Raw genomic sequence first — 20,400 nt, 5'->3', positions numbered from 1 at the left:
TATACTTATGAACACGAACATGTGTAATGGCTCAGTAAGTCAGCGCACAGAAGGGTCCAAATCTGTTCTGTGCCGTGTCAGCTTATCTAGTGGGCTCAACCATGACGACGCCTGTAGTCGAGCAGCCCGAGAACACTCACTGTCCAGGCTTGTAAAAGGGGGATGGCTGCTCGGACACGGTTCTGGGCCGCAGCTTCAACCTGTGGAAGCATACGCCAGAGAGAATCGGGGCTTTCAGGAAAGGAGAGGAGATATTGAGGAGGCGAAGAGAGCGGGACAAGAAACAAAAACGAAAAAGGAAGCAACACATTATTCACCTGTAGAAGCGTCCAATACCATCGACCATAATCCTCATTCTCCTGCGGTCACGGGCGTCTGACACGGAATATACGGCACCAATAGCAAGCGGGACACTGAGCACTGCCCCGAGGAGCAACTTTTTATACAGGCCACGTCGGAGAACATAGCTGCAGAGGGACAGAAGCATGTTCAGAACCTCACCGCAGTGTAATCTAAGCTTTATAGCAAAACCTCGTCTAAATCGTAGGTAGTGATGCAGCACAACTTGGATAGCCTCCTGATTTCAGCTGAGTTGATCCATTTCCCATTGGCCAGACATAGAGGGAAGGAAAGGATAGGTCACACGTCACCCTTTTGACCACAGCAGGGGTCAGGGAGATCGGAAATCATAAAAGAAAGGAAATCTAAAAGAACATGAGCCGATTTTGTGCCGCATTGCCGATGTACTCTTGGGGCTGGAGCACAGCTGTGATGTTCAGCTCCCAATCGGGGCTGCACCTTTAAGACCACTAGGTGACCGAAGCTACTTATAAATGATGAGGGCCAAACTTTCTAACCTCTCGGGCTACACCCCAGCCCAACCAGTCAGCCATCCTGCCAACTGTATCCAGCCCCACACCAAGTCTCGCGCACCCAGCACTCCTGCCCGTCGACCACCATTGGCTCCCAATGCACTGAATTCAAAAGTCTCGCCCTCATTTCCAAATCCTTCCATGGACAGACACCCTTTTCCTACCCCTTCTAACTTCTTCCACACCCAGGCCCAATTTTCTTCTTCCAAAAATACAAATAGTTACGATTCAATGTAGGTTGACTGGAGAAATATTTTCCAGAGATTTCTTTCTGTAATTGGCCTTGGGGGGTTTTAAGCTGGCTTCTTGGCCTCTCCCAGGAGATTACATGGCTTCGGGTGGATAAGAAATGACGTAATCGGGATGCAGAAGGCTGAATGGACCAGCTGGTCTGCGTCTGCCTTACATTTTCCTACGTGTTGGTGAAATAATGCGGGGAAAACACAGACGCTGAAGCAATTAGTGAGATCCCAGCTGCAACGAGCTCCTCCCAGCAAGTTAACAAGTCTGCCCCTTTGAATGAAAATGCACACTATCTTGTATAACATACCTCATGGGCTGGGAGCTAAGCTGCCGTCTTATGATAAGAGAAGGGATCAGTGGTACTTGCCACATCCTCTGCAGTAAGGTCCAGTGATGTCTACACAACCACACCTAACAAAATACAAAAATAAGTTAGAATGCAAGAAAAATAAAAGTGGCGAGGAAACAAACAACCAAAATCAAATTGTTCATAAATACCTACGCAGTTTGGTGCAGGTCAAAGTGATCACTTAATCTACGCTTTACTTACAGAATTGTTCTCCAACAGCTAGGAGACGCAAAGGACCAAGCCAGATACCAAATGCCTGCCCTGCTTTCCCCAAACTATTAAAAAGACTGAGGCAGAAGGTTGTGGGATCAAGCTCCACTCCAGAGACTTGAGCACATAATCTAGGCTGACACACCCAGTGCGGTGCTGAGGGATGATGACACAGCCCTGTTTAACCCCGGTCCGGACGTGGATTGGGTCTGTAATGGATCACGGGCTGCATGTCGGCATAGAGCAGGCGGAGGATGGTGACAAACTTTTGGGGGCAGCAGAAACGGAGGAGGACGCTCCATAGTCCCTCACGGTTGACTGTGTCAAAGGCCTTTGTAAGGTCGAAGAAGGCCATGTATAAGGGCAGGGGCTGTTCCCTGCATTTTTCCTGCAGCTGTAGCGCTGCAAAAATCATGTCCGTTGTGCCCCGACAGGGACGAAATCCGCACTGTGACTCCAGGAGGAGCTCCTCGCCCACAGGGAGAAGACGGTTGAGGAGGACTCTAGCGACGACTTTCCCAGTGGCTGATAACAGGGAGATTCCTCTGTAGTTGCCGCAGTCTGACTTGACCCCTTTTTTTTTGATGGCCACAGACACTGCATCCCCGAGATCTCCCAGCATGCTCTCCTCCATCCAGATGAGAGATATGAGGTCATGTATTCGCGCCAGTAGTGCCTCTCTGTCATACTTCAGTGCCTCAGCAAGGATTCCATCCGCTCCCGAAGCCTTATTGTTCTTAAGCTGTCTTATGACTTTTTCTACCTTATGCAGTGTTGGGATTTTACTGAGGTGGTGGCGAGTAGCATGCTGTGGGATGGAGTCGAGAACATTCAAGTCAAAGGCAGAGTCTTGTTGAGGAGATCTTCGAAGAGCTCCTTCCAGCAGGCCTTGATTGCAAATCCTACAAATCCCCTAGGAGGACAGACGCATCAACATTAGCATCCTCGACCAGGCCAACATCCCCAGCATCGAAGCACTGACCACACTTAATCAGTTCTGCTGGGCAGGTCACGTAGTTCGTATGCCAGACACGAGACTCCCAAAGCAAGCGCTCTACGCGGAACTCCTTCACGGCAAACAAGCCAAAGGTGGGCAGCGGAAACGTTACAAGGACACTCTCAAAGCTTCCCTGATAAAAGTGCAACATCCCCACTGACACCTGGGAGACCATGGCCAAAGACCTCCCTAAATGGAGGAAGCGCATCCAGGAGGGCGCTGAGCACCTCAAGTCTCCTCGCCAAAAGCGTGCAGAAATTAAGCGCAGGCAGCGGAAAGAGCGTGCACCTACCCCTTCCCTCAACGACTATCTGCCCCATCTGTGACAGAGTCTGTGGCTCTCGTATTGGACTGTACAGCCACCTAAGAACTCATGTTCCTCAGCCTTCCTCGATTCCGAGGGACTGCCTATGATGATGAGTGCTGAGGGAGTGCTGCAATGTCGGAGGTGCTGTCTTTTGGAAGAGACGTTAAACTGAAGGCACAGTCTACCCTCTCAGGTGGATGCAAAAGATTCCATGGCACTATTTTGAAGATGAGCAGGGGAGTGTCCTGGCCAATATTTATTCCTCAATCACCATCACTAAAACAGATTATTTGGTCATGAACACAATGCTGTTTGTGGGAGCTTGCTGTGCCCAAATTGGAAGCTGCATTTCCTACATTACAACAGTGTCTGCACTTCATTGGTTGCAAACTGCTTTGGGATGTCCCAAGGTCTTAAAAGGTGCAATTTAATGCAAGTCTCTAAGTCAGCCCAGCAGCAACAGTAGGCAGTGAGAAGGAAATATTTTCACCCTTTTACAACAATCAGAGAAGCAGAGACCTGGATTATGAGCAGCCCTCCTCCTTAGAACTTGTGAATTATGATGGTTTTTCCACCATTAATAGTGTGGCTGCATTTCAGTCTGAGCTCACTGGTACTGGCCGTTCCCACACCTACTGTTGCCCTCGTCAGCTTCATCTATAGATGAACAGGCTTTACTTATAGTCCACTGAGAACGGCTTTGAACACCAAGCCTTTTGGTATGTGGACAGCAAAAAGGAGGCAGACAAAAAGCAGGAAACTATAGTCCAGTTAGCCTAACACCTGTGATTGAGAAAATGCTGGAGTCCATTATTAAGGAAGCTGTAGCAGGACATTTGGAAAAGCATGGTTCAATCAAGTAGAGTCAGAATCGTTTTATGAAAGGGAAATCATGTTTGACAAATTTGCTGGAGTTCTTTGAGGATGTAACGAGCAGGGTGGATAAGGGGGAACCAGTGGATGTGGTGTATTTGGATTTCCAGAAGGCATTCGATAAGGTGTCACATAAGAGGTCACTGCACAAGATAAAAGCTCATGAGGTTGGGGGTAATATATTAGTTAGCCAATCCTCAATCCATGCTAACAGAGAACAGAGAGTCAGGATAAATGGATCATTTTCCGGTTGGCAAACAGTGACTAGTGAGGAGCCGCTGGGATTGGTGCTGGGTCCTCAACTATTTACAATCTATATTAATGACATGGATGAAGGGTTCGAGTGTAAGGTAGCCAAGTTGCTGATGATACTGATGTTTGCTGAATGGTGGGAAAGCAAATTGTGAGGGGGACACAAAAAAATCTGCAAGGGATATAGACAGGCTAAGTGAGTGGGTATAAATTTGTCAGATGGAGTATAATGTGGGAAAATGTGAGGTTATCCACTTTGGCAGAAATAATAGAAAAGTAAATTATAATTATAATGCAGTACAGAGGGACCTGGGGTCCTTGTGCATGAAACACAAAGTATGCAAGTGATCAGGAAGGCAAATGGAATGTTGGCCTTTATTGTAAGGGGGATAGAGTATAAAAGCAGAGAAGTCCTGCTACAACTGTACAGGGTATTGGTGAGGCCACACCTGGAGTACTGCGTACAGTTTTGGTCTCCGTATTTAAGGAAGGATATACTTGCATTGGAGGCTGTTCAGAGAAGGTTTACTAGGTTGATTCCGGAGATGAGGGGGCTGACTTATGAGGATAGGTGGAGTAGGTTGGGCCTCTACTCATTGGAGTTCAGAAGAATGAGAGGTGATCCTACTGAAACGTATAAGATAATGAGGGGGCTTGACAAGGTGGATGCAGAGAGTTTATTTCTACTCCTGGGGGAAACTAAAACTAGCGGACATTGTCTTAGAATAAGGGGCCACCCATTTAAAACTGAGATGAGGAGAAATTTCTTCTCTCAGAGGGTTGTAAGTCTGTGGAATTCTCTGCCCCAGAGTGCTGTGGAGGCTCAGTCATTGAATATATTTAAGGCAAATACAAACAGATTTTTGAATGATAAGGGAGTAAAGGGTTATGGGGAGTGGAGCTGAGTCCAAGATCAGTTCAGCCATGATCGTATTAAATGGCGGAGCAGGCTCGAGGGGCCAAATGGCCGACTCCTGCTCCAATTTCTTATGTTATATGTGAAGCAATCTGTCTATACACACTCAAGAAACAGCTATTGGTGCTGTAGAACTTGCTCTTTACACAACGAGGCAATTTGTACAGCCCTGGACCTCTAGCTCCCAGCCTGTCACTTTAACACTCTCCAAGTCCTTGGCCTCTTGTTCCAGCGCAAGCTTCAGCAAAAGTATGTCATCGTGCTCTCTCTGGGCTATCTGCAGCACCTTTGGACTGAGCGCTGACTTCAGTGATAAAAACAGAAACTGCATGAAACACTCCTTAGGTCAGGTAACGTCTGTGGAGCGAGGAGAAAGGTCAATGCTTTCAGGTCTCATGGGTAGTGACAAATGGTCAGGAGACCTGAAACGTTTACCCTACCTCCCTCCTTACCCTCCCTTCACAGATGCTGCCTGAACTGCTGAGTGATTCCATCATTTTCAGTTTTTGTTGCAGGCTGCAGATGTCCTGTCGACAGGATTCACTGCAGCAAACAGCTTCTTTGATAGCACCTCCCAAACCAGCGACTTCCACCACCTAGAAGGGCAAGAACAGCAGGAGCACCATCATGACTTGGAAATATATCACCATTTCTGCATCGTTGCTGGCTCAAAATCCTAGAACACCCTCCCTAACACTGTGGTAGCACTTTCAACACACGGACAGCAGCGGCTTAATAAGACAGTAGCTCACCAGCACCTGCTTAAGGGCAACTAGGGATGGGCAATAAATTGCGACGCCCACAGCCCAAGGATGAATAATAAAAAATCCACGATGCCTGCATTATTTTCTTGACTGACTTCAGTAACTTTGGACTTCAGTTATATTTCCCATTCTCTTTACAGCACGGGGTAGCTGGTGATGGATCGGTCAGTGCCTGAGTAAATGGTTTGTTGTTTCGGGTGGGGAAGACCATTCATCAGAACACAGTGCTAGTGGGGGGCTGCACCCTCTCTGTTGACCTACTCAGAGCTACAGAACCCACTGTACCATGCCAGTCACTTCTGCTTCAGATTCAAACCGAACCCCCAGCTTTGCTGTGCTTCTCCTCTCCCTCCTTGGAGCTCACTTCCTTTGCTATTCACACGTCTCTCGTTTCTTTAATATCTTTGACTTCCTTAAGACTTCTACTAGGTGACGGAGAGGATCTGCTGCATTATTCCATTAACACAACCTCTCCGATTTTTCTGATTCCAGCGACAGCCAATTCTGTTTTTGTTTTCCAGTTCTGATGAACGGTATGAACACGAGACCTTGATTGTGCTCGCTCCGTAGGTGCTGATTTACCGGCTGTGTGCCTCGGTCTCAGTGTTATGTGGGATGAACAGAAAGCAAAAGATTGCCTCTGGTTAAGGGAGCTCAGTGACAAGAAGTCATGATACTCACCAAGCGAGTGAGGAGTGAGGTCAGGAGAATTTCTCCTGTTGGAACAAGAAATGATTTGCAACAGGGTGTCATTGAGGCAGAGACTATTGCATATTTTAAGAGAAAAGTGGATAAACGTTCGACATAGCTCATGGTGCAGGGCTATGCACAGAGAGCGGAGCAGTAGGATTAGTTTGGGATTGATACAGGGCTTTGCACAGACAGTGGTGCAGTGGGATTAGTTTGGAATTGATACAGGACTATGGGGAGAGCTGGGCAGTGAGATTAGTTGGGATTCATACAGGGCTATGGGGCGGGGGGGGGGAGCGGTGCAGTGGGATTAATTTTGGATGAATTCAGGGCTATGGGGAGTGAGCGGGGCAGTGGGATTAGTTTGGGATTGATACAGGGCTATGGGGAGCGAGCAGGGTAGTGGGATTAGTTTGGGATTGATACAGGGCTATGGGGAGCGAGCAGGGTAGTGGGATTAGTTTGGGATTGATACAGGGCTATGGGAGCGAGCAGGGTAGTGGGATTAGTTTAGGATTGATTCCAGATTATGGGGAGAGAGCGGGGCAGTGGAATTAGCTTTGAATTGATACAGGACTTGGGGGGGGGGGGGGGGAAATGGGAGAGAAGAGCGGGGCAGTGGAATTAGCTTTAGATTGCTGCAGGGCTATGGTGAGCAAATGATGCAGTAGGATTAGTTTTGGAAAGGTGCCAAAAAAGAGCCTTACAGGCACGATGGGCTGAATGGTCTCCTTTTGTGCTGTAAATGAATAAAACCAATTCCAAGATAAAGAAAATCAGCTGAGACTTTCATTTTATGGAGATGGTGTTTGGTGGGGAGGGGGGAAAAGAGGGGGCCAGGGGAGAGGGATAAATTACCCAGCGTCAGGCTCGGCAACAAGCAATGAATTGATTCCACTGCCCTCCTTATACCCTGACCCTAAAGCAGATTAAAGCAGCTATTTATAGATGTTCTCCCGCAACTGTCTGTTGGGCAGTCAGGGCCGAGGCAAAGCCTGGTGTGATTGCACAGGACGTGAGGGTGAAGGTGAAGGAAATGTTAACTGTATGTTACTGGTAGAGTCATGGGGCGGGGGAGGGGCGGTGTGGGGAAGGGAAGAGGGACTCTATGTTGGTGCTATTGTGTGTGTGCGCGTGTGTGGTGGGATGGAGGGGATGGAAAGCGAGCAGTTCTATGCTTCTAACAGGACTGATCAACAATACTGTTATGGGAACAAGCCAGTTGGAAGATATAGAAACGAAGTGATTAAACTACAGTGTGCGCCTTCAGGGCAAGATGTACAAGTGAACAGCAAAAGATCCAGCATCATACCTACATGCGTTGGTACACAATTAAGGGAAGAACTTGCATTTTCATTGCGCCTTTTCACAACCTCAGGACATCCCAAAGCGCTTTACAGCCAATGTAGTACTTTTGAAGTGTAGTCACTGTTGTAATGTAATGAAACGCAGCAGCCAATTTGGGCGCAGCAAGCTCCCAAACAGCAATGAGATAAGTGACCACATAATCTGTTCTAGTGTTGCTGGTTGGGGACTAAATATTGGCCAGGACACCAGGGAGAACTCCACTGCTCTTCTTTGAATAATGCCTTGGGATCTTTTATATCTATCTGAAAGACGGTACCTCTGACAGTGCAGCACTCCCTCAGTACTGCCCCTCCCACACTGCAGCGCTCCCTCAGTACTGCCCCTCCCACACTGCAGCGCTCCCTCAGTACTGCCCCTCCCACACTGCAGCGCTCCCTCAGTACTGCCCCTCCCACACTGCAGCGCTCCCTCAGTACTGCCCCTCCCACAGTGCAGCGCTCCCTCAGTACTGCCCCTCCCACAGTGCTCCCTCAGTACTGCCCCTCCCACAGTGCAGCGGAGTTCCCTCAGTACTGCCCCTCCCACAGTGCAGCACTCCCTCAGTACTGCCCCTCCCACAGTGCAGCGCTCCTTCAGTACTGCCCCTCCCACAGTGCAGCGCTCCCTCAGTACTGCCCCTCCCACAGTGCAGCGCTCCCTCAGTACTGCCCCTCCCACAGTACAGCGCTCCCTCAGTTCTGCCCATCCGACAGTGCAGTGAAGTTCCCTCAGTACTGATGTGTCAGCCTAGATTATACGCTGAAGTCTCTGGAGTTTTAGATGAGCTGAAGTGTTCAGAAAGCGGAGGTTAGGAGGCCACAAGGAGAGCATTGGAATAGTTGAGTCTGGAGGTGATAATAGCACTCGTACATCTCCTGGTACTGGCAGAGGCTCAAAGATGCCACCTTGAACTATCCTAGGATGGTGCATGGAGACCCAGAATGAAAATGCAGAGAAAAGCTCGGGAGTCTTTGCCCCACCCAATTTTCTTCTCTCCTCACCTGGAAACACCAAGTTATGGGAGGGTCAGGGTGAGCTAGGAGGAAGGAACAGTCCAATAAAAAAATCTTTGGGAAGCAGCCAACAACCTGGAGATTTATTCCCTCAAGAGGAAAAGTATCTGATTCTTTGCCCACCATTATGGAAGGAGAAGAGCAAAACGTTTCACGGAAATGTTTCTCCATCCGCTTTCCTCAGAAATTCAGAGCTAGACGGGACCTGCAAAGAACTCAGCTTCAAGACACACCCAGGACAGTTAGCCCTGGATGCAACCACTGACGTTCAAGTGCCAGCTTTCTATAAGATCCTGTCATTAAGGAGAAATAATGTTTAATGATCAGCGCATTTTGGTTATTCCTAATTGATAGCCCAAGTGTTCCGACAAAACAAGCTGTCTTAACTGGGAGGAGACACGAGTGTAAGATGGTGCCGGGCACAGACATTGTGATTTCCATGGCGCCAGCTAATGCTAGACCTGAAATCAAAACACTCCCACTTAGCGCTTCCATCGCTGGTTGGACGCATTCCTGGAGGTTTCTTCACATGACCTCCCACCTCCAACCGCCCCTGCACCCAGACTCCCACCACTCACCCAACATGCCCATTCACAGTGCACAGTCTGCCCATGCCGACTGGAAAGCAAACAGACTTTTTATTACTTGACTGTCAGTCCAACAGCCTTTTTCAAAGAAAATGAAAGAAACACACTTTTGTTAATGTCACTGGCCCAACAATTGCGGTCGGAGGCTTCCTGCAGGAAATCGCCTCTGACCAAATTTTTTTTTGTTCTTTTTATAAACACAAGTACCTGGTGGTCCCGGAGGAATGTATACTTATGATCTGTGGCCTAGATGCGCAGCCCAGCGTATGGGTTCATGCATTCCAGAAATGTAAGCGCAGTGGGATCACATGGGTCTGGGCCACCAATGAACATGGAGTATTCTCATTCATAATAAATGGGAACTCTATGAGCTCTCGTTACTATCAATGAGAATACCCCCAAAAACACAGAAACACAGCACAATTTTTAAAAAAACCTAATTTAAAATGAATTGAAAGTGAATTTAATTAAATATTTGAAACAAAGAATTATTTTTTGGAAATTATTTTAATATGTTTTAATAGGGGGTAAAAATAAACTTACCTTAACGGACAAGGTTTTTAAAAAAAAAATTAGTGATAAAATCTAATGTTTCTATCTTTTAAAACTCTTACGCTGGTTAAAAAAAAGTAGGCTACATGCTTGCTTTTACTGGTTGTAAGAGTCTGAAGGCTATTCGTTGGGCAAATAGCCCAAATCTCTGCACACAAAGGCCCTTCTCCCGTGGATGTGTGCGATCTGTCAAGACATTTTGACAGATTGCAAAAGCTGTTTTTTGGCGCACACGCACGCCGAGAATCGGCTTTTGCGAGGCCCCTTTGGGTGCGAGCACACATTGTACGCAATTTACAGCCCATTATGTTTTTTTTCCCTGGGTTGGTCTCAGTAACGTCCTCATCATAGAAATTTACAACACAGGGAGGCCATTCAACCCATCGTATCTGTGCCAGCCAAAAAAGAGCTATCCAACCTAATCCCATTTTCCAGCTCTTGGCTCATAGACTTGCAGGTTACGGCACTTCAAGTGCATATCCAAGTACTTTTTAAATGCGATGAGGGTTTCTGCCTCCACCACCCTTTCAGGCAGTGAGTTCCAGACCCCACCACCCTCTGGGTGAAAAAATCTCTGCGCAATTCCCCTCTAATCCTTCTACCAATTACTTTAAATCTATGCCCCCTGGTTATTGACACCTCTGCTAAGGGAGATTGGTCATTCCTAGCCGCCCTTTTTAGGCCCCTCATAATTTTATACACCTCAATTAAGTCTCCCTTCAACCTCTTATGTCCTGGATATTAATCTTCAATTCCTGGAGATTCTACGACAAGTGAGGTGAACAATCCTCACTATACTACTTTAGATTTCAAAATGCAGCTTCCAGACATAATTCAAGTTTGTAATAATTAGCTTGTGAAATTCTCCTGCCATGAACTGTGACAAAGACGCATTGACAGATTTGGAAATTTGGACTTATGTCTGGGGTAGAGCTATACAAGAGCAGTGTGGAGAACTAGTGGGTACAGGTCCAGCACGGATAGTGGAAGTAAATTATGGTCAGGAATTACAAATGCCACAAGAAGATCACATCACAAACATTAAAACACAAAAGAAACACCCATTTCTACAGCGCCATTCACGACCCCAGGACGACCCAAAGCCCTTCACAACTATTGAAGTGCAGTCACTGTTGTACTGAAAGAAACACGGCAGCCAAACTGCACACAGCAAGTGCGCACAAACTGTAATGAGATAAATGACCGGACAATCTGTTTTCATTATGTTGGTTGAGGGATAAATATTGGCCAGGACACCGGGGAGAACTCCCCTCTTCTTCCAATAGTCCCATGGGATCTTTTACTTCCACCCAAGAGAGCAGACAGGGCCTTGGTTTAACATCTCATCTGAAAGACGGCACTTCTGACAGTGCAGCGCTCCCTCAGTACTGCACTGAAGTGTCAGCCTAGAATGGGGCTTGAACCAACAACCTTCTTTCTGACTCAGATGAGTGTGACAACACTTCAAAAATACTTCATTGGTTGTAAAGTGCTTTGAGATGTCCTGAGGGTCATAAAATGTGCTATATACATACTAATACTTTCTTTCTTTACACCCAAATAAACTTGCAATGTGTCCGGCAGCAGATGGCTGTGTATTAGATGACCTCCATTAGAAATGTGCAGGTGGATGTTAGCTGCATTAAGCTCAGTTCTTTCGCTCCCCAGCCACAGTCAAATAACCAGGCCCACAACATCAAGTGATCAAGTGTGACCTGTTGGGCAACAGACAGGATGGCACCCAAGAATCAGACCTGGCACTTTAAGAGATCGATAGAACTTAGCTATGCACTGAGTCAGCATGGGAGAATAAATCATCAACTTCAAGATAGATTACAAAAACGTACAGGAAGACACACTCGGCTGAGTCTCACTGCAAACAATCATCAAACAGAAAAATCACAGGACTAAACCTCTTCATTTACAGGAATTATTGTAGCATCAACAAAGGGTTACAATAACAAAAATGATTGGTATTTTGAAACGTGTTTTACCCTAAGAGTAAAAGATATCGGAAGCATACTGTGCCCTTATTACAGCCAGAGTACAGCCTGCACTGCAGCACTATTAGAGCTCACAACACACCCCAGCAGTGCTCCCTGTATAGGCAGCACCATGCCCCCAATACAACCAGTAATGCGTCTCCTTGCACCATGCCCCCCCCAATACAATCAGCAGTGTACAGCTAGCACAATGCCCTCTGCACTCTGCCCCCTCACCCCTGACACCATGCACCCTACTCCGTGCCAGACTCCCTGCCCACCTGCACCATACTCCCCTACCCTCACCCCTGCACTGTGCCCCCTATCCCCACCCCCACCCGTTTCCTGCACTGTACTCCTCTACCCACACCCTCTGCACCGTACTCCCCTATCCCCATCCCCTGCACCGTACCCCCCTACCCCCTCTGCACCGTACTCCCCTACTCCCACCCCCTGCACCGTACCCCCCACACCCCCTGCACCGTACTCCCCTACCCCCATCCCCTGCACCGTACCCACCCCCCCCCCTGCACCTTACTTCCCTACCCCCATCCCCTGCACCTTTACCCCCACCCCCTGCACCTTACCCCTACCCCCACTCCCTGCACCTTACCCCTACCCCCACCCCCTGCACCGTACCCCCACCCCCTGCACCGTACCCCCATCTCTCCTGCACCGTACCCCCATCTCTCCTGCACCGTACCCTCCCACCCCCTGCATCGTACCCCCCCTTTCTCCTGCACCGTACGCCCCCCTCCTCCTGCACCGTACGCCCCCCTCCTCCTGCACCGTAACCCCCCACCTCCTGCACCGTAACCCCCCCACCTCCTGCACCGTACGCCCCTTTCTCCTGCACCGTACCCCCCCCCAGCCTCCTGCACCGTACCCCCCTACACCATACCACCCCCTGCACCATACCACCCCCTGCACCATACCCCCTACACCGTACCCCTCCCCACCCCCTGCACCGTACCCCCTACATCTCCCCACCCCCTGCACCGTACCCCCCCACCTCCTGCACCGTACCCCCCCACCGTACCCCCTACACCATAGTCCCCCCACCGCTGCACCGTACCCCCTACACCATAGTCCCCCCACCGCTGCACCGTACCCCCTACACCATAGTCCCCCCACCGCTGCACCGTACCCCCTACACCATAGTCCCCCCACCGCTGCACCGTACCCCCTACACCATACCCCCCCCCACAGTATCCTCTACACCATATTCCCCCCATCCCCTCCACCGTACCCCCCCTGCTCCTGCACCATACTCCCCTACCCACCCCCCCCCCCAGTCAGTGCTGCTCGCACCAGTCTTGTACAGAGTTTGTGGCCTGTATCCCCTCGACCTCCATTTAAACCAGCCTCCAATTAAAGAAGAGCCGTCACAGATCAGTGAGTGCCTTTACCTTGAGCAGCGCCTCCCTCGCCATGTTACCCTCTCTCTCTCTCTCTCTCTCTTTCTCTCTCTCCCTGACTTGCCCTCTTCTCGCTGCGATCACCTCCTCCCTTCCTGCCTAGCAACCATTTGCCAATGTTCAGCCCTACGTGATTGTGTCAACACGCACACAAGGCAAATTAGGACGGCGCATAGGTCACGTGGTACTGGCGCCGCCCCTCTGCTTTCTGGGTATTGTAGTTTCTATCTCACACCCAACACTCATTGGCTTCCCCACAATTTTGTGATGTCTTTTTCGTGCTTTATTTAGATTCCTGAGCACTTAAACTGCGACAAATCTTTGGAATAAAAGCTACCAACCTATCTACTGTGTCAGCTGTAGCTCAGTAGGTAGCACACTCTGCCTCTGAGTCAGAAGGCCGTGGATTCAAATCCCACTCCAGGAACCTAAGCTGACCCTTCAGAGCAGGGCTGAGGGAGTGCTGCACTGCCGGAGGTGTCGTCTTTGGTATGAGACGTTAAACCAAGTCCCTGACTGCTCTCTCAAGTGGACGTAAAAGATCCCCTGGCACTATTTCACAAGAGCGGGGGAGTTATTCCCGGTGTCCTGGCAAGTTGTCTCCTACATTACAACAGTGACTACATTGTACATTCATTGGCTGTAAAGCATTTTGAGACATCCGGTGGTCGTGAAAGGCACTATCCTCCAATCGCAGGTTCGCTTTTTCCGGTCCTCCAATCACAGCTTCGCCTTTTCGGTCCTCCAATCAAGGCTGCGGAGTTTTTTACGGTCCTCCAATCACAGCTTCACGTTTTTCCCGGTCCTCCAATCGGAACTGGGCTTTTCCCCACTCTCGCGGGCCGCTCACGCTCCTGCCGTTGGGTTTGAACCGAGAGACCTAATCCAGGGACCACCTACACCGAGACACCAAATCCAGGGACCACCTACACCGAGACACCAAATCCAGGGACCACCTACACCGAGACACCAAATCCAGGGACCACCTACACCGAGACACCAAATCCAGGGACCACCTACACCGAGACACCAAATCCAGGGACCACCTACACTGAGAGACCAAATCCAGGGACCACCTACACTGAGAGACCAAATCCAGGGACCGCTGACACCGAGAGACCAAATCCAGGGACCACCTACACCGAGACACCAAATCCAGGGACCACCTACACCGAGACACCAAATCCAGGGATCACCTACACTGAGAGACCAAATCCATGGACCACCTACACCGAGACACCAAATCCAGGGACCACCTACACCGAGACACCAAATCCAGGGATCACCTACACTGAGAGACCAAATCCATGGACCACCTACACCGAGACACCAAATCCAGGGACCACCTACACCGAGACACCAAATCCAGGGACCACCTACACTGAGAGACCAAATCCAGGGACCACCTACACCGAGACACCAAATCCAGGGACCACCTACACTGAGAGACCAAATCCAGGGACCACCTACACCGAGACACCAAATCCAGGGATCACCTACACTGAGAGACCAAATCCAGGGACCACCTACACCGAGACACCAAATCCAGGGATCACCTACACCGAGACACCAAATCCAGGGACCACCTACACCGAGACACCAAATCCAGGGATCACCTACACTGAGAGACCAAATCCATGGACCACCTACACCGAGAGACCAAATCCAGGGACCACCTACACCGAGACACCAAATCCAGGGACCACCTACACCGAGACACCAAATCCAGGGACCACCTACACCGAGAGACCAAATCCAGGGACCACCTACACCGAGACACCAAATCCAGGGACCACCTACACCGAGACACCAAATCCAGGGACCACCTACACCGAGAGACCAAATCCAGGGACCGCTGACACCGAGAGACCAAATCCAGGGACCACCTACACCGAGAGACCAAATCCAGGGACCACCTACACCGAGACACCAAATCCAGGGACCACCTACACCGAGAGACCAAATCCAGGGACCACCTACACCGAGAGACCAAATCCAGGGACCACCTACACCGAGACACCAAATCCAGGGACCACCTACACCGAGACACCAAATCCAGGGACCACCTACACCGAGACACCAAATCCAGGGACCGCTGACGGCGTGAGACTAAATCCAGGGATTACCTACACAGAGAGACCAAATTCATGGACCGCTGACACCGAGAGACCAAATCCAGGGACCACCTACACCGAGAGACCAAATCCATGGACCACATACACCGAGACCCCAAATCCAGGGACCACCTACACCGAGACACCAAATCCAGGGACCGCTGACACCGAGAGACCTAATCCAGGGACCACCTACACCATGAGACCAAATCCAGGGATCACCTACACTGAGAGACCAAATCCAGGGACCGCTGACACCGAGAGACCTAATCCAGGGACCACCTACACCGAGAGACCAAATCCATGGACCACATACACCGAGACCCCAAATCCAGGGACCACCTACACCGAGACACCAAATCCATGGACCGCTGACACCGAGAGACCTAATCCAGGGACCACTGACACCATGAGACAAAATCCAAGGATCACCTACACCGAGAGACCAAATCCAGGGACCATCTACACCGAGAGACCAAATCCAGGGGCCGCTGACACCGAGAGACCAAATCCAAGGACCACTGACACCGAGAGATGGCGGAAGTTATAGCAGATGCATTTTTTATGATCTACCAAAATTCTCTGGACTCTGGGGAGGTACCATCGGATTGTAAAGCAGCTAATGTAACGCCTCTGTTTAAAAAAGGGGGCAGACAAAAAGGCAGGTAACTATAGGCCGGTTAGTTTAACATCTCTAGTGGGGAAAATGCTTGAAGCTATCATTAAGGAAGAAATAGCGGGACATCTAGCTAGGAATAGTGCAATCAAGCAGACGCAACATGGATTCGTGAAGGGGAAATCATGTTTAACTAATTTACTGGAATTCTTTGACGATATAACGAGCATGGTGGATAGAGGTGTACCGATGGATGTGGTGTATTTAGATTTCCAAAAGGCATTCGATAAGGTGCCACACAAAAGGTTACTGCAGAAGATAAAGGTACGCAGAGTCAGAGGAAATGTATTAGCATGGATCGAGAATTGGCTGGCTAACAGAAAGCAGAGAGTCGGGATAAATGGGTCCTTTTCAGGTTGGAAATCAGTGGTTAGTGGTGTGCCACAGGGATCGGTGCTGGGACCACAACTGTTTACAATATACATGGATGACCTGGAAGAGGGGACAGAGTGTAGTGCAACAAAATTTGCAGATGACACAAAAGTTAGTGGGAAAGTTGTGTAGAGGACACAGAGAGGCTGCAAATAGATTTAGATAGGTTAAGCGAATGGGCTAAGGTTTGGCAGATGGAATACAATGTCGGAAAATGTGAGGTCATCCACCTTGGGGGAAAAAAACAGTAAAAGGGAATATTATTTGAATGGGGAGAAAATACAACATGCTGAGGTGCAGAGGGACCTTGGGGGTCCTTGTGCATGAAACTCTTTTAGAGTCTACCTGCAAAACATAAACATTAAACTGTGCCACCCGACCTGGGTGACACACCAGACATTTACAAGGCCCTTTTTTTCCTTTTTTTTGGTTTTTTTTTGTGTTTTTTGTTTTTTTTTTTGTTTTTTTTTTTGGGCACTAAAATCACAATTTCTCCGGTGCCCCCTATAAAAGGGAAGGGGACACTAAAAGCACCGGCAATTAAAACAAATTAAACTTTAAAACGTAAAATCAAATTAAAATTTGGTTGCCGGGCGTGATGATGCACTCCAGTCCCTCCGGTGCCCACCTCTCGCGGAAGGCCGCGAGCGTACCGGTGGACACCGCGTGCTCCATCTCCAAGGACACCCTGGACCGGATGTAAGAGCGGAAGAGAGGCAGGCAGTCAGGTTGAACGACCCCCTCGACCGCCCGCTGCCTGGACCGGCTGATGGCACCCTTGGCCGTGCCCAGGAGCAGTCCTACGAGGAGGCCTTCGGACCTACCCGCTCCCCTCCGCACAGGGTGCCCAAAGATCAGGAGAGTGGGACTGAAGTGCAGCCAGAATTTCAGGAGCAGCCCCTTCAAATAATAAAACAGGGGCTGCAACCTTGTGCATTCCATAAAAACATGGAACACGGACTCTTCCAGACCGCAGAAATTGCAGGCGGCCTGGGAGTCCGTGAACCGGCTTAAAAATTTGTTGCACGGCACTGCTCCGTGCACCACCCTCCAGGCCAAGTCCCCGATGAATAGTGGGAGGACCCCTGCGTAGAGGGCCCTCCATCGGAGACCCCCGCCTCCTCCGGACGGCAAGATGGTACGCCATGGCGTGTCCGGACGGCCGGCGAGGATGGCAAAGTTGAGGGTGTACAGGAGCAGCCCGTACAGGAAACCCCTCCGCGCGGAACTGAAAGGCACGGAGGGGATTTCCCCGAGGCGGCTCAAGTTGTGAGGCGCCGGCCCCCGAGGGAGGTTCCGGGGTTTGGCGCCGATGAGGAATTCCGTCCGGACGGGGGTCAGTTCGGACGGGATCTCCCCACGTGCTTGAGCCTCCTCGATGCACCTAACGGAGTCAGGGCCCAGAGCTGTTTTTAGCGACTCGATGGCATCGGCCGCGTGGCGGACGTTGGCAGAATTAAGGCGCCGCGCCAGCGTGTCTGGCGCCATCCAGCCCGCTCCTCCGCCATCGAGCAGGTCCCTGACCCTGGTCACCTCACCAGCCACAGCCCTCTCTTCCGACCGCCACATAAAGCCTCGGCCGTGGAGGTACGGATTCCCGAGCAGCGGTTCCTGCAGGACGGCCGCCACTCCAGCCGGCGGAGAGCTGCGCTTGGTGGAGACTTTGTTCCAGACCCTGATGAGTTCCCTGTAAAAGACAGGCAGCTCCCGGAGGGCGGTCCTGGCACCCCCCAAGTTCACAAACAGGAGCTGCGCGTCATAATTGAGGTCGCGCTGCTGGCGGAAGAAATACCTCGCCAGAGCACACCACCTAGGAGGGGGCTCGACGTAAAGGTATCTCTGCAGGGTCTGAAGACGGAAAGTCGCGAGCTGGGCGCTGACGCACACCAACGACTGACCGCCCTCCTCAAGCGGGAGACTCAAGACCGCGACAGAGACCCAGTGCTTCCTGTTGTTCCAGAAGAAGTCCACCAGCTTCTTCTGTATCTTGGCGACAAACGCAGGGGGAGGGGTCAAAGTGACCAGCCGGTACCACAGCATTGCGGCCACCAGCTGGTTTATGACTAGCGCTCGACCCCTGTAGGACAGCACTCGGAGCAGTCCTGTCCAGCGCCCTAGGCGAGCGGCGACCTTGGCCTCCAGCTCCTGCCAGTTCGCCGGCCAGGCTCCCTCGTCGGGGCTAAGGTAGACTCCCAGATAGAGGAGATGGGTCGTGCTCCAGGCAAAAGGCCTGAGCTCCTCCGGCAGGGAGTCCACCCGCCACTGACCCACCAGGAGTCCGGAACATTTCTCCCAGTTGATCCTGGCGGAGGACGCGGCCGAGTAAATCTCCTGGCACTCAGCGGGATCCTCTACCGCGAGGAGCACGTCATCGGCGTAAGCCGAGAGGACGACCTCCACGCCCGGCCCTTGCAGAGCCAGTCCCGTCAACCTCGTCCGCAAGAGGCGCAGGAAAGGCTCCACGCAAACGGCGTATAACTGGCCGGACATGGGCATCCTCTAAAGCAAAAGGTGCGCCGTCAAGGACCTTTAACCTAAATCAGACACACCCGCGGCGGTTGTACAAGAATCATTGACATGCGCCGGTGTACTCGGATCCGGGCGCGAAATGCGTCCCGAACCCGAAAGCGCGCAGAGTTCCGAGCAGATAGTCGTGATCCACCCTGTCGAACGCCTTCTCTTGGTCGAGGGATAGGAAGGCGACCGACAGACCAGCCTCCTGAGAACAATGGATGAGGTCCCGGACCAGATGGATGTTATCGTGGATTGTCCGGCCCGGGACCGTGTAGGACTGGTCGGGGTGGATCATGTGGTCCAGCACGGCACCAAGGCGAGCAGACATCGCCCTGGCGAAGATTTTGTAGTCCGTGCTGAGGAGGGAGACCGGGCGCCAGTTCTTAAGGAGGCGGAGATCGCCCTTCTTAGGCAGCAGGACGATGACTGCCCTGCGCCAAGAGAGGGGCATCTCCCCGGTCGCCAGACTTTCCCCCAGGACCCGCGCGTAATCGCTCCCCAGGACGTCCCAGAACGCCCTGTGGAACTCCACGGTCAGCCCGTCCAGCCCCGGGGATTTTCCCCTCGAGAGCCGGGCGAGGGCACCGGTCAGCTCCGCCAGGCTTAGCGGAGCTTCCAGATTTTCGGCGCCCTCCGGGCTGACCTTCGGCAGGTCCTCCCACAAAACTCTACGCGCTTCCTCGCTGGACGGATCCGGAGAGAACAGAGCCCCGTAATATTCACGGGCCCTGTTGTTGACGCCCTCCGGATCCGAGACGAGAGAGCCGTCGTCGGCCAGCAGCGTCAAGAGCTGCTTACGGACACTCTGCCTTTTTTCCAGTGAGTAGAAGAAGGGGGAACCGCGGTCCAGATCCCGCAGGAACCGGATCTGCGACCTCACGAACGCGCTTCGGGACCCGACGAGCTGCAGGTCCTTCAGCGCGGCCTTCTTCGCTTCGTACACAGGGCCGGGTCCTGGACGACTTGACCGAGACGGGCTTCCAGGTCGAGCACCTCTTTTTCTAGGCGCCCGACTCTGGCCGCCCGCCTCTTGGTCGACCCCCTCGCGTACTCTTGACAGACGACGCGGACGTGAGCCTTGCCCACGTCCCACCATAGCCTCAAGGAGGGGAAGCCCCCCTGCTTCCTTCTCCAGTCGGACCAGAATCGACGGAACGAGTCCTGGAACCGCACGTCCTCCAGCAGCCGGTTGTTAAAGTGCCAGTACGCGGACCCCGTCCTCGCGCGGAGCGAAGCGAGCTCCGCCCACACCAGGTGGTGGTCCGAACACGGCACCGGCCGCATGGAGGCCGCCGGGACGCAGGAAACGTACGCCCGAGACACGTAAAGGCGGTCGACTCTAGACCATCCTA

At 51.4% G+C, this 20,400-nt stretch overlaps 1 protein-coding gene across 4 annotated transcripts in view; it reads right to left on the bottom strand.

Moving 5' to 3' along the window:
• Positions 1-13,475, bottom strand: part of adck5 (aarF domain containing kinase 5) — a 69,563-nt gene extending 56,088 nt beyond the window's left edge. For all 4 annotated transcript variants that reach the window (XR_011593408.1, XM_070881886.1, XM_070881884.1 and 1 more), the window contains exons 1-3: positions 13,364-13,475; positions 1,423-1,526; positions 318-467 (exon numbers count right to left, since the gene is read on the bottom strand). Coding sequence is in view for 3 of the 4 variants with exons in the window: in XM_070881886.1 (XP_070737987.1) it covers positions 318-467; positions 1,423-1,526; positions 13,364-13,387 (278 nt within the window). In the remaining variant the exon portion in view is untranslated. The remainder of the gene's footprint in view (positions 1-317; positions 468-1,422; positions 1,527-13,363) is intronic.
• Between the last annotated feature and the right edge of the window lie 6,925 nt (positions 13,476-20,400).

Source organism: Pristiophorus japonicus, chromosome 5, assembly GCF_044704955.1.
Source record: "Pristiophorus japonicus isolate sPriJap1 chromosome 5, sPriJap1.hap1, whole genome shotgun sequence".
NCBI classification, from domain to species: domain Eukaryota; kingdom Metazoa; phylum Chordata; class Chondrichthyes; family Pristiophoridae; genus Pristiophorus; species Pristiophorus japonicus.
This window is presented reverse-complemented; position numbering and strand designations above follow the sequence as displayed.